This window comes from Rhododendron vialii, chromosome 11a (assembly GCF_030253575.1).
Source record: "Rhododendron vialii isolate Sample 1 chromosome 11a, ASM3025357v1".
NCBI lineage: Eukaryota > Viridiplantae > Streptophyta > Magnoliopsida > Ericales > Ericaceae > Rhododendron > Rhododendron vialii.
The window spans coordinates 38023641-38039076 of record NC_080567.1 but is presented as its reverse complement, the minus strand read 5'-3'; the positions used below and the strand labels follow the sequence as shown (position 1 = coordinate 38039076).

The 15436-nt window shown below is 38.6% G+C and overlaps 1 protein-coding gene across 10 annotated transcripts in view; it reads left to right on the top strand.

The window, feature by feature from the left end:
• Positions 1 to 483: 483 nt before the first annotated feature.
• LOC131308018 (probable disease resistance protein At1g58602) overlaps positions 484 to 15436 on the top strand; it is a 56847-nt gene continuing 41894 nt past the window's right edge. For 4 of the 10 annotated variants that reach the window (XM_058334812.1, XM_058334809.1, XM_058334810.1 and 1 more), the window contains exon 1: positions 502 to 768. Coding sequence is in view for 4 of the 10 variants with exons in the window: in XM_058334817.1 (XP_058190800.1) it covers positions 1273 to 2299; positions 3462 to 5299 (2865 nt within the window). In the remaining 6 variants the exon portion in view is untranslated. Of the gene's footprint in view, positions 769 to 1198; positions 2300 to 3461; positions 5304 to 5465; positions 5796 to 15436 lie in introns of those variants that run through there. The other 6 variants (XM_058334817.1, XM_058334816.1, XM_058334818.1 and 3 more) reach the window with 6 other exon arrangements.

The window sequence follows — 15436 nt, the reverse complement described above, 5'->3', positions numbered from 1 at the left end:
ATATTTTGATTTTACTATGGAATATCACACGTGTCAAAGAATTTTTGGTACGACTCATTGTGGTAAGATAATGCCAATTTATGGTGTTGTCATAACATTTGTGAGTAGCATTATTTAATTTGTGATATTGTACACATATATTTGGTTGGGGTACAAGTATTATGGTTTCTGGTACGAATAATTATGGTTACAAAATAACAATATTTTTTAAATATGGGTAATCTGCTAATGACCTGTTCAACAGGTAAATTTTAAAGTAGAAGTCGTAACTAGCATAAAAAATATGCATTAGAAAACCAAAAATCGTCATAATGAAAATCACAAATTGTCATAATTTAGACATACGATATACCCTGTGTACCATAGTTTTGTCCAAAAAAAAAATACCAATTGGGTTAGAGGCTATTGGTGTACCTAGAATTATTGGCCCAGCAAATGAATGGCTATAAAAGGTCATCCAATTCAATAAAGGCTGGCAGGCTGCCAATAACGACTTGTTTTCTGCAAGTACTCGTATATCTTTTTTGTCTTTTATTTTACTCAGGCATTACTACAATCCATTTCCAAAAATGGAATAAAAGATGCTTGTTCTTTGTCCTACTGCGTCTTCAACTCATTCTCCATGCGTTTCCTCTCCACTTATCTTTCTCTAAATACATTCAGACAATCGTCCAAGCTCTGGTATTAGCTGCGATCTGCAGAATAAATTATTGGAGCGAAAGCCATCGAAATTGGCTGCGTTTTTCAAATTCTTGTGTGCCCAAAGAGGTAAACATAAAGAGCTAGCTCTTATATTTGCCTTCATTGACAGGAAAGGAAAATATAGCAGTAGAGAATTATTTTAATTTTTAGAACACAGTTAATTAGTTACATCTCAATTTCGACAAAGTTAGTGCAACGGTATATTTCACTGACAATTTCATCGTAATTTCAACTATATATATTCCAAAGCATACTTTGAAGTTTTTTTTTTTAAGAGAAGACAGAGGACATATTAGCGACTAGCGAGGATTATTATGTACTACCACTGATACATGACAGTTTTAATTTCACGCGTTGAGATGTGATATGATTCTCCTTACTTTTTCTTATCATATTTTTTTTAAGTATATATAATCACTAATAACCATCTATCTACCTAAGCGATAATATAAAAATGACGATCCCTTACAAAAAAATATTGATTGTGTCACGGCAGATGGCTTCTAGGAAATGAAGTGCTTGAAGCTTGGTTTTTTGTAGGTCTTGCTGAAAGAAGAATGCTTGGTTATTATGGCTGAAATTGTAGTTGAGCCTTTCGTTTCGTTTGTGGTGGAACGGCTGGGTAACTTGCTCATCCAAGAATATAAGCTCTTGCACGGGGTGAGGGCCCAAGTTGAGCAAATGCAAAAGGAACTAAGTCGAATGCAGTGCTTCTTGAAAGCTGCAGATGCAAGACGAGGAGAAGGGGACGAGCTTGTGAGCAATTGCATCTCTGAGATCCGGGAATTATCATTAGATGCTGAAGATGTCATTGCAACTTTTGTCATCAAAGTTGTGCTCACGGGGAGAGGTAAGATATTCAGTGAGTCTAGAGCCCGTCATGAGGTTGGATTGGAGATCGAGCATATTAATAAAAAGATCACCGACCTCACAAGAAGTTTACAAACATATGGTATCCAACCTACAATCGCCTTGGGAGAAAGCTCAACTTCTAGAACTGAGAGGGTGCAACAACTAAGGCGGTCTTATCCACATGTCGTTGAGGAGGATATCATTTGCTTAGATGATGATGTAAAAGCAGTCGTGGATCATTTGGTCAACGAGATGGCAAACTGTAGGGTCATTTCCATTTGGGGAATGGGTGGTCTTGGCAAGACCACCCTTGCTAAGATGGTTTACAATCACATTGATGTTAGGCATCATTTTGATTGTTTTGCCTGGGCTTACATATCTCAACAATGCAAAACAAGGGAAGTTTTGGAAGAGATTCTTATCCAACTTACATCTCCATCAGTAGAAGGGAGAGAGAAAATCAGAAGAATGATGCATGGTGAGCTAGTTGGCGAGCTTTATCAAGCTCAAAGTCGAATGAAATGTCTTGTGATTCTGGATGACATATGGGACGTTGAAGCTTGGAATAGTCTGAGTCCTGCCTTCCCCCACAAAAAGGCAGGTAGTAAAATTTTGTTAACAACTCGCATTAGAGAAGTGGCTTCATTTGCTGATGAACAATGCCTTCATGAATCGAGGCATTTAACAGAACCGGAAAGTTGGGAGCTGTTTCAGAAAAAGGCATGTTTGAAGAGTGATGTCACAGGTAATTATCAACACCCTTAACTATATTATTAACTATATTATAGTTGTAAGTTGTGCTTTTCAAATTTCAAGTTCAATATTGGGTTATATTCTCTAAACTTATTCACGGCTCCGCGATTTCAGCCATCCGTTTTGACAATCAATGGTCTGGATTTAAAAAAAACTATTTGTGCGAAGATTTAAACTCTCACAACAAGAAATTACACCATTCCCGACTAACAGTTTAGTCGGCAAAAGGTAGGAATTTAGTCGGCAATAGTATTCCCCGACTAAAAAATTTGGTCGGCAATTTAGTCGGGGAATTGCGGTCGGCAAAGGTAATTACCGACTAAAAATAATTTAGTCGGCATATGTTTAATTTTCCCGACTAATTGTTTTAGCGAATAGTTGTTTTAAAACTCGGGCCGTTCTAAACACATTTGAACGCGCGCGATTGAGTGCCGTAAATTATTGTCACGGCTCAGCTGTAAAAAAGTTTCTCTTCTTGATATATGTTCTCTCCACTTAAATTGAAGTGGAATAGTTGTGCTTTTTCTATTTAGAAAGAGGCTTCTCTCCATTGAGCTGCTTAATTAGTACAACTAATGAAACACCCATGAAGTGGATCAAGATGTTCCATAATCGCCAACCATTCTTCATATTATGTAGAATAGTCTTATCCGCTTAACTCCCATTTAATTTACTGTTATTTTTCGGGCGGCTTATGTTTAAGGAGGTAAAAGATTTGCAAGTGAATATTAGACATCGTTTGGTTGAAAGTGGAATTCAGTGGGGAAACGTTCGAATTGATCATATGAAATGGAGATTTAGTCACAATACTTGAATTTACTTTCATCCTCTCCAACAGGTTATCCCAATCACATAGTCCGTGTACATTTACAAGATTCTATGGAACTTACAGGAAATTTGATATAGTATTTATGTATGGACAAGACTGTTTATTGCAGCAAGATTTAAGACATTTAGTCCATATGTAGGCAACCATATCTTTTAATTGGCATTCTTTTGAATTGGAACCCACACCATATATAACAATGAAGGCATGCATCAAATGTATCATTGCACAGGGACATCAGTCTATTTATGTAGTTGTGTTAGTAATATGTAATTAGATTAGTGGATACTTGTCAGTTGAGGATACTATTTTTCCCTTTAATTTGCAGAGTTCAGATTAAGCACAGAAATGACGGTGTTAGGGGAAAAAATGGTCAAGCACTGTGGGGGCCTGCCGTTGGCCATTGTGGTATTAGGGGGTCTTCTCGCTACAAAACGCGCGCTAGGTGAGTGGGAAAAGGTGAGTAGAAACGTAGACTACTTAATGAAGGGCAAAGGCCAAGGAGGAGTCCCTGTGAAAATCGTTTTAGAGTTAAGCTACAATGACTTGCCATACCATCTCAAGGCATGCTTTTTGTGTTTGAGCGACCTTCCGGAAGATGAAGATATACGTCCTACAAAATTGATCCAAAGATGGATGGCTGAAGGCTTTGTGTCTTTACCCGTACGGGCACGAGTAGGAGAAGTAGAAGATGAGACAATGTTGGATGTTGGGATGGGTTACTTGGATGAGCTACGTCATCGATGCATGATTCAAGTTGGTCAATTAACAAGGTACAGTGGAAGGGTTAAATTTTATCGCCTCCACGATCTCGTGCGAGACTTGTGCTTGTTGAAGGCCCGAGAGGAGAATTTCATCAAGGTTGTACTCATGGGGGAAGACTTGGCCACTACATCTTCATCTCTGTCATCTTCAATTACAATTCGTAGACTTGGTGTGTACTGCAAAGCTAATCGAAATGTTGGTGATAATAGAAGAAGAGGACATGTTAAAGCCCTTCGTATAGACGAAACATGTAACCTCCACCATGTTAGGTCATGCCAATTTTATTCCTTTGGAAACACATTGGAGGATTCTGATTGGCCATACGTAAAATCAATTTTCAAGGGCTTCAAATTGCTTACATTTTTGGATCTCGAAAAAACTAAGTTCCACGGTACCAAGTACAAGGACTTCGAATTGCTTAAAGGAAAGAAATTGCCGAAAGCAATAGGAAACCTAATCCACTTGAGATATTTAAGTATACGAGATTCTGAAATTACAAGCTTGCCTTCTTCTATAGGCAACTTGCAATTCCTCGAAACCTTAGATTTAGGGTACGCTATGCATAAATATGGTGGGAAAATTACAAAAATACCCAATGTGTTGTGGAGGTTGGAGCAATTGAGACATCTATATCTTCCTGGATGGGATATTTGTTGCGTGCCTTTCTGGGTGAAGTTGCGATTGGATGGCTTAAGCAAACTCGAGACACTCCAAGGGTTTAGCACAAGTACATGTGATGTTAGAAGCTTTTCCACGCTCACGAATCTTCGAAAACTTGAAATTATTGTGTCCGACCCAAAATACTTGGCTGTAATTCTTGAATCCCCCAGTTTTAGCGAATCAAACGGTCTTTTAAGATATTCAACCTTCTTCATTTATGGGTCTTATCAAACACGAGAAGAAGAAAGCCTTTTAAGGCAAGTTTTTGGGTATCGCCATCTTCATAGATTGTTCTTTACAGGATCCCTGACTGAATTACCAGACGCACTCTCTCCAAACCTCACCTACTTAAGTTTGAGTACAAATTCTCCTGGACTAAAGGAAGACCCAATGCCGACATTGGAGAAATTGCCCAACTTAAGAAAACTAAACGTGGACAAGGGGGAATGGAAGGAGATGGTTTGTTCTGCTGGTGGTTTCCCTCAACTCATACACTTAGACCTTTGGAACATTCCTAATGTGGTGGAGTGGAGGGTGGAACGAGGAGCCATGCCCAGTCTGTTGGGTTTAGAAATTAGGGAATGCAAAAAATTGAAGGAGATTCCGGACGGATTGAGGTTTGTCACTACCCTCCGGGAATTGGTGACCTATGGGGCATCTCAGGAACTCAAAGACAGGGTTCGAGAAGGGGGAGAGGACTTCTCCAAACTCCAGCACGTGCATTCCATTCGTAACTACTGACAAGGTTTGCCCCAATCTTTTTTTTTTTGGATAAGCAAAGTTTGCCCCAATCTTAGTTGTTACTCTCTCTCTCTCTCTCTCTCAGGTTGCCCATGCTTTTCCTAACTCCATCATTTTCAAATTTTTGATGCCATGTTTTCCCTTATTCCAATGACGACAATTGCAGAGGCTAAAAAGTTTCGGGTATTCTATCAAAAAGGCATCTTTAAAAGTTGACATTGGATCTACCTATTCCAGGATGGATTCGTTGAGATGGAATTGCCAGGAGGACTTGCTGCTCCCACCTTCTGTTAGAACCTTGAACTTAAGCAGACTCTCTTTATTAATCTTGAGTGGTGAGTGAGTGTTTTTGAATGCTTTCTTTGTGTTCTTGTAATTTGTGTGGGAATTATATATCTTAGGACTGCAATAAAGAAAAACAAATACGATGTGTGCTTTATGTAATCTTATGGTCATGTGTGTTAAAATGGGAAATTGGAATTAAATTTGCGCTGGTATTTTTGGTTTTATATATTGTTGGATTAAGTTTTTTTGTATCAATTGGATGTCCTACTGCTGTTCCTAAACCAATTTCCAAATGGTGAGATGATCATATGAGTTTATGAGGTTTCTACCCATTGGATTCTTTGGCTATCCTCCGAGTCCCATGTGCTTCATACACCCAACACACCACAAATCTCTTAATTCTGGATCTCTTAATTCTGGATCGAGTTGACTGTGGTTGTAGAAGAGGGATAAATCTCCAGAAAAGGGAAAATGGAAAAAAGGACCATTATAGTTTGTTAGCCAAGGTAGGGGCAAATACTTCTTCTTCTTCTTTTTTTTCCCCAGGTTATACTAAGGCTAATTGCATGGTGAGGGAGTTGAATCAGAAATTCCCATCTCAAAGTTGAGTCAATTTGACCTTCGTATACTTTGTTTGCTATCTGTAGTCCAAGCGGGTATACTGGAAAATTTGAAAATGATACGTGCAGATCCTAATGAATGAAGTGATTCTTCTTATTCCAATATCCTTGTTAAGCGTTTTTATAAGTTACAAGTAAATGAATTGACGAATCAGTGACATGAGATCAACATGCTTTGATTTTACTGTTGTCCGAGTGGTCTAAAAAACAGCTTGTTGGAACTTAATTTATTGAGCCCAGAAATATAGCTGATTATATCCAACATAGAGACTATGTTGAACCTGTCATTAATCACATTGAAACTTTTCCATAGTCGCTCAAAAACCTTTGGTGAAGATCTAGAAATCATAGGCAAGACTGCAAGAGATCCCTAATGTCCTAAAATTGCATGTCAAACCAGAGCCCATAGTTTTATCGGTTCTTCAATTTGGGAATAGATAAAAGCTCAATCTCTTATTGTTAGAAAAACGTGAGGGCGTAGAAGTTGGAGCATTGGAATAATGCTCAAGTTCATAGTTGGAGACTTAGCGTAGTAAACGTTGAGGTGCTCTATTCCTCAACAAAAGGGAGCACCAGGTAAATTCAAAAAGTCGACCATGTGTGGACGTTGATTCAGTGTAATGTTTCGCAGCAACTAGTGATACTAACCTACTTCAGTTTCACCTGGCTCAAATCTGTTGATAACCCTGGGTTCTTTTGTTATGCAACAAGATCATGAACCAAATACACACACAATGGAGTCAAACAATCACAGAGATCGACACTAAAAATTTACTTAGTTCCCCAAAATCAGGTACATCCACGGGGGCAGCAGATTTACTATTTGTAGGGAGGATTACAATCACACTCAACCTCACAAACACTCAGTACAATTTCTCTCTCAACTCTCTATATTGTTCCCACACCATACAAGAGCAATAGACAACTGTATGAATAGGCACAAATGGAGGAGCTCGGTTGAGATGCTCAACGGCTAGGTGAGTAGGCACTCAAAATAAAGATTTTTGAATACTCTGTAGCTGCAACCAAGATTTCTGATTTGCTGCTGTTAGACCAGCGAAATCAAATTCTAGAAGCCCCATCAAATTTGAGAGCCAATCTCCACATCTATTCTGTTTGTTTCCTACTTAAAAAGTTCTAGTATATGGTAACAGTGAACAGAGGTAGAATCCAGTCTCAAGAACCTCATCTATAAAAAGTCCTTGGATGATCCAGATGTAGGGTTCTCCATTTCTCATGGGCCCTCCATGTGCTGTTCATTAGTCACCTCTATTGGGAATGCCTTGAATATTTTGTCCCACATTGGTTAATTATGTTGTTCCCATTTTTGTATCATACTATAAATAAGGGGTTTGGGGGCTACTAGTATTATGGTCTTTTGTTCAAGGGTTTAGATATTAGGGTTTTGTTCATCTCTTAGGGTTCCACCAAGAGTTTGTCTCCCTTTTGGATTATACCAGAGATTTGTCCCTAGATATCGCTTGGTACTTCAAGTAGAGTTATAGGTATAGTCGGCTCTTTGCGTTCTCTCCCTGTTTATAGTGAATCCTCTTGCTCTTTTTCCCGTGGAGTACGTTCTTGTTTTGTGCTTGAGCGGAACCACATAAATCCTTGTGTTCTTATTTATCGCTTGTTGATTTGTTATATTCTCAATTTCGTGTACGGCACAACAACCTCGATGTTATTTTTCTCATGATGCTAGGTTGAGTGTTTCTGTTTGCCACATACCAGGTTTGATACTATATTTGACTATTTTTTATGTAGGTCTAGTGGTTATACGATGTTGTATTATGATAAACTGCTTTATATTTTATCTGTATCTACCCTTAGGGCGTGTTTGATAGGAGGTTTGGGAGGGGAGGATTGGATTAATAATCCCATGGGGCTATTAATTCCTTGTTTGGTTAGGTTTTTGGAGGGGGGACTGGTTGTCCCATGGGATTGTTAATCCCCCAAAATGGGGGTATTAGCAATACCATGGGGGGGGGGGGGGGGGGGGGGGGGGGGTTGTTACCAGTAATCCCATCCCCATGGGATTGAGCAATACATGTTTAAAAACACACTTCAATCCCAATCCCAATCCTAATTCTAACCAAAACAAACATGTTATTTACAATCCTTTCCCATTCTCAATCCGAATCCCAATCCTAATCCCGTGTAAAACAAACATGAATAAATAATTCATATTCTCATTAATAATCCCACCTCATTCTCAATCCCAATCCTAATCCCACGTCATTACGAATCCCCTCAAAACGAAATCTGCAATCAATAATGTTCTCCAGGTTTTAATTTTATGAGCAGTTTTTGCCAACATATGTTATGCTCTTTCTGGTTCGACTATATTGAAATTGCCCAAGAAACCTGTGCATTTTCTTACTGTTTATTTCCGATGCAAAGCCTCATTCCCTAGGTGCTTTTTCTATTCACCATTTTCCTTATCACCCGCAAAGGGAAAAACCCTGTTTCGAGTGACATCAAACCCTGAAAATAGCTTCTGATTTCTGCTTGTCTGACAATGTGCAGATGACTATATATAAAGTCATGCATGATAAAACCATGTCTGAAATAACGTAGCTTAGGATCTGTATTCGCAACAAAATTAAAAACTAAAAGAATATTTCCAGTCTAGGTCTCATAGTGATGATATCTGGACATATAACAAAGCGTAGCCGTTTCAGATAGTTGGGTTTGGAAATTTATCTCACAAGAGCTTTGATATATTGTCTTTGATAACGGGTTTGGGTGAAAGAGTAACATAGCAATCATGCGTTCAAGATTTTCAAAATATGCTTTGAGTTTACTGCTTGTTCCGAGTGGGCTAAAAAAACAGATAGTTGGAACATTGTCGAGCCCAGAAGTATTGCTGAATACATGAAACATAAATTTGAAAGGAGACTGCACTAATACCTATGTCATTAATCCTGTTGAAACTTTCCATAGTCTCTCTGACCTTGATGGTTAACTTCAAAAAATCATTACCAAGAGAACCCTAATGTCCTAAAACTGCATGTCAAACCAGAGCCTGGAGCTTGTGTTTGTTCTTCAGTTTGGGTAGACATTAAACTCAATTTCTTGTTGGTAGAAAACTGCTGGGGCATAGGAATTGGAGATTTCAACCATTGGAATAGTGCTTAAGTGCGTAGTTGGAGGTTCACGTAGTAAAACACTGAGGTGCTCTATTCATCCAATGAAAGGGAGCACCAGTTAGTTGATTAAGTGTTAGCCTTTTAATGTTTCTCGTCAACTATTGATACTAACCCGCCTCCATTGCAACTGGCTCAAATGTGTTAATAACGCTTGGCTCTTTTCTATTTGGTTCTCTAAAAATGAAGTTCTAGCATCAGTATTTCTGTTACTCATCATATGGTAATTGTGAATTGAGGTAGAAGTCAGTCCCAGGTTCCTCATCCATAAGTCATATAGCTAGAAAATGCATTTTGCTAATAGCAGCTACGTTGATCACCGCATTTCATAGAGAATGCACCGGGGCCCACTTTATATCCCTGTTTATACCATATATTCTTATAACAATTCCCATGCACAACACAATTCACTGAGGTTTCCCCAGTTTTTATCCTTTCTAACATCAAATAAAACATGGGAATGATGGACACTTATGTTTCGACTATATAAAGAACGGTACGTGATGATGTGCATTCAAATGTTAGTATATTTGCTTGTGTGTTTGCTGGTGTAAGTGTTACATGACCTATTCTTTCTCCGCCCAATAAACGTTTCCGGTGGATAGGACCTCGGTAATGCTATGAGGTATATTTTCAATACACGTACGGCCGTACCAACTTTAGACACTTAGATCCTTGTATTTGCAGAAAAAAGCTGCTCAGGTTTTTGACAAAGAAACATTTTCAATACATTTTTAGCTTTCACTTGGACATGAGATGTATATTTTTACGATTCGTGAATCCCATTTGACTGAAGTTAAATAGCCGAGTTATTTTCAACATTTGTAACTTGCAATACGAGTAACTTTAGGATGCGTCCATGTGTCACCGACTCACCTGTATCCAGTATATTAATTGATCCGTTGATGCAACATGTGTGGCTGGGAATACTATGGGGATATATGTCCTGGATAGGACCTATTCAGTGTTGTGAGTGAAAACAAAAGGAGAATACATAAATGCCGGTGCCGGACATATCCATATCAAGGTCATAATGTTTAGCTACGGCAGATCACTATCTGAGCCTTAGAACATGGAGGCATAAACTTTTATTAGTATGGAACTAGTCCGTTACATTTTGCGACATTTTTGTTCCTTCGTTACTTTCTTTGTTATTCGCTCCGTTCGTTGGATGCGAGATATATTTTCCTTTCTATTCTATCTTTATCTGCAGTTCATGGGGACACATTGTATATGCCGAACTGTTTGACATAGCATACAGGTCTCGCCCTCGGCCTCTTGAACATACCCACAGTGCTGTTAGGCGTATTTATGAATAAAATTGTGTCCGATGAAGCGAATTAATTTGTGAGTCAATGGCTGTCACAGGTAATTGTAGCCATTAGAAAAACAAGACAAATGCTGAACAGAACTGAACAAACAGAGTGAAGTGAAAGTGACAACCAAAACAGATGACGTATTCTAGACATCCAAATATCAAGGGAGTTAACTAACAACCGTGGAGAAATCAAGCTTGGTGAAGGCCTGAGTTCAAGCCCCCGAGGGGCGGGTTTGGGGTTCAGGGTTATAGATAGCTTATGAATCCCCTGTTAACTAACATACTAACCACCGTTGATATATACAATATTGGTAGAAAAAAAAAAGACAAAGTACGAATTATCTCTCTATGGTTTGGGCATTTGGCGCATCACCTCCCTGACTTTTCGAAATGATCAATTAACCTCCTCATAATTTCGGACTAAAGTGCTATGCTAATACCGTTAACGGCAGACGTGAAAATGATTGTGAAACCCCTCTGCCTTCTCTATCAACATAGCTAAGTTGAGAACAATTACTTTTCCGATATTCAAAAACAGACTGGACAAAAATTGATTTTTGCTTTTGTGATAACCAGAATTTTAACTCCTAAAATTTGAATTGTAGTTTCCAAATTTCTTTTTAAATTTCTGTCAATGCATTCTCTGTGTGTGTGATATACACCCATACTCTCTCTCTTCTCTTCCTCTACAAGTGAAATAAAGAGAACGAGGAAGAGCAACACGGCAGCCATGGTCGACCCGCCGCCGCCGCCGACACGCGGCACTACTGCGCGCACAGAAGCCGTAGCTGCTGCTACCTAGTGCGCTCAGTTCCCTCTCGAATCTCAATCTCTTCCTCTCACACCACCGTATACAGAGCCGGCTTATGGCCAAGGCAGGAAAAACCTGCGCTTCCGGCCCCACAAAAAAGTTTAAAACGAGGACCCCCAAAATTTTAGAATGTGTGTGTATGGGGGGGTGTCTAAAAAAAAAATTGCACTAGCCTCATTTACACAAAATAGGCTCAATTGAAATTTAGGAGCCACAAAATAGCCCCAAATGATGGAATTATTCATTAGAAACACTAAGGCGTTTAAAAAAAAAAAGGAACGGGAAGAAGATATATTGCGCGGCGGATCAAAAAAAGAAGAAGAAAGAAACGCAGCATGCTGCAAACGCTTCATGCTTCACGCTTAAGGAGTCGAAGGGAAGGGAAGACAACGACCGATGACCATGGATGGCAAATATTTGCATATAAAATTTCTTGAGGCCTCATGCAAGAGGTTCACTTCCGACCTCTAAAATTTATGAGCCAGCTCTGACCGTATACCTCCTCCACCACCTTCCATTCACCACCACTGCAAACAACCACACGTCCACAACTACACCTTTCACCCGCCACCGCCATCGGCAACCCACCACCTACCATCTAGGCTTATCCCACAGCCATCCCTGAACCTATTCCTACCCAGAGAGAGAGATCCCTAATCCATGGAGAAACGAAAAATTACAGCAAAAAATTGTGTTCAATTTAATCTTATTTTTATTTCAACTCTCAAAATTGGCATGTGTAGCACACCTTCCGGTAATTTGGAAGGAAAACTTGACGATAGTACTTTAGTCCAAAACCACAAGATAAATTTGTCATTTGGAAAAGTCAGGGAGGTGATACATCAAAGACTTAAATCGTAAAGATCAAGGAGGTGATACGTCAAAGACTTAAATCGTAAAGAGGTAGTTCGTACTTTGCCAAAATAAAAATAAAAAACTAAATGCAGTGGTGGAATAAACTACATTATCGATCTGAAGTGGAGGATGGCACAAAACTAGTCGTCGGACAGAGGAATTATGAAAGGGAAGAAAAGCGTGTTCTTGTACTTTATTACATACCAGGGGATTTCTAAAAAAACCCTCCAAGTTTTCGATCGAATTTTGATGATCCGAGTCGCTCAATGTAATTAGAACATGATTTTAAGGGTCTCCGTAAGAAACAAGCAAAAACAAATGACCGGGAAGGACTTTATCCAAACAGTTTTTTATTGAACTTTATTGAACGGTTCAATAAAAAACTGCTCAAATCAAGTCCTTTCCGGTTATATTTTTTGCCAATTTCTTGAGGGTACCCTTAAAATAAGGTTTTGAACACATTGAGCGGCTCGGATCATCAAAATTTGATCGAAAATTATGAGATTAAGATTTGATGGATTTTTTTGAGATTTTTTTAGGGGTCTCCGGAACCGCCCCTCATATATATATATATATATATATATATACACACACACACACACAAAAAAAACTTCTTATAAGTACACCCTTAACTTGTTAAGATGAGGACCTCCCCTTTTCCGATCATATTTTGATGATCCGAGCCGCTCAATGTCTTCAGAACGTGATATTTAAGAGTACTCTCGAGAAATCGGTAAAAAAATATTACCGGAAAGGGCTCAATCTGATCAAATCGGGATGTTGTGGTCCTTTCTTTTAATGAGGCAGGAAATGTATTTCTTCTAAAAGGAAAGTTATCACATGGCTTTTGGTTCCCTCTTCTTAGTCAATTCTCTCATGTATGGTATGTAAAAATCCATCACGGGCTAGCTGAACCTGAACTTGGGTACCCAATTTTGAGGGATGACATGATGCTTTGAGAAGCATATGGGGAACAAGAGGGTGCAAAACGGAATAGGAAGGAGAGAGAAACTCATAAACATAAACGTGATCAGTGGTTTGGCTTTGGGTTTCTTTGTAATCTTCCACATACCTAACTCGGTCAATATAGTGAAATTCTCTCCTCATGGATGTACGCATGTTTATACCAAACCACGTAAATTGTGTGTTGTTTTCTTATTTTCTGTTTTGATTGCTTTTGGGATGTGTTTCAAAAATCCCAACAAGGCAACATGAAACATATATAGCAGCACTAATCATAAGAGCTAAGACGGGTTAAATAATATTTGGTGGATGTGGTGACGGCCTACTCTCTCATTGGTAAAAATTATTTTGAAAGTACGCCTAATGGAGTTAATTTGGATGGTATTGGCTCACTAACAATGATATGGTGATTGACATCGTCATATTTGCGACTCTGTTCTCCGCCTCCCAACCTTTTGGCTTAGAAAAATGGAAAAAAAGATGATAGGGTCGGTTCACAACAAACTATTCTCTCTCCTTGTAGCAATTCCGGTGAACCTTTTTTTTTAATCGGCAATTCCGGTGAACTTGGAAAGAATGGCTATGGCTTCCGAAACCAAGAAGCATCCAATTTCCACCATCATTATAGTAGTTGGTACTTCTTCTCTCTCTCTTCTCTCTCTCTCTCTCTCTACTAACTATCTCTTAATTTGTTTCTGTGTAGGTGCACACATACATAACTCCACGTATCTATCAGTTGAGGACTTGATCGAGGTGCAAGTATATTGACGCATTTTTTGTTCTTGAATTACCTAGCTATGCAGACTGAAGCGCTTCCTATTGTGAACCAGCTCTTGCTCAAGGAGGACCTCGATCAATTCCGTGTGAGTTTCTTCTCTCACTCCACGCTATGAGAGAAGCTGTATGGATTAGATTGAAGCGCGCGCAAGTTAACCCAAGACACCTTATATTACCAAACGAAAGACACTCCAAAATTTTTGAAATTGGAAAATTAAATACTAGTGACTTTCATAATGATTGAGAGGGCGCATGACACCTGAAAATCATGAGTCTGAGAAGAACGAAAATAATTCTCGTTAATTTTATACCCATTAAGGGCCCGATTGGATGCCATATGAGTTTTGGGTGTATTATTTTTGAAGGGGGATAAGATAGTAACGGCCCGTTTGGATGCGGGTAAAGAATTGTGGGTATTATAAGTTAATAAGGGGGATAAGATAGTAGGGGGTATTAGTTAATAAGAGAGGGTCCACATTGATGTGATGTTTATGAATGAGAGATTAAATAGTAGGTTGTTTGGATGAGGTATTAGAGAAGGGTGATTAAATAGTACTTCGTTTGAATGAAGGATTAATATGGGGTATAAGAAAGGATGGATGATGTAAAAAACTGTCAAATGACCCTTTTGTCCTTGTGCAATGCCTAAATTCATTATGTATTACGTTTTATATATAATTGCAAATTTAATTATTCTTTCACAATTTAAGCCGTAATATTTATTTGTACTAACAAATTAATTAATTTAGTATTATTATTATTTAAAAAATTATATATAAAATTCGGTTTTTTTAAAAAAAAAATCGAGGGTTTTTTTTTTTTAAATTCTAGAATTTTTTTTAAAAAAAAAACACATTGTTTGGTAGTTGGAAATGTGTCCATCAAACTAGTTAAGTCAATTCTCATGTGCATAACAATATTATTTGGTGAAAATGTGTTCATTTTAATTAATTATTAGTGAGGGTGTTTGATAGCACATGGTCTCATATGCACACAATCATTTTCCTTATTCTTTTCTTCCTTTCTTATCACGTTAACTTTTCTTTTCACCGTTTAACAGAGAAAGAGGGAGAGAGGGAGAGAAAGAGCGAGAGAACTACGGCGGCAGCAACACCGGCGGCAGAAGAAGAAGAAAATGAAGAAGCAGCAGCAACAACAGCTTTGACTGGTTCGATCCCTCCTCTCTCTGATCTGTCCTTTCTCCGATCTGTTCTTGTTGCTACTGTTCTTCTTCTTCCTATTTTTTGTTTATTGCTCTAGAAAACAAAAAAAAACGGTGTAGGGGTTGGGGAGGGGGATAAGGAGGGGTGAAATCGTCAATTTTTGAGGGGGATTAGGGGGTATAAGTTATGGATACCTCAG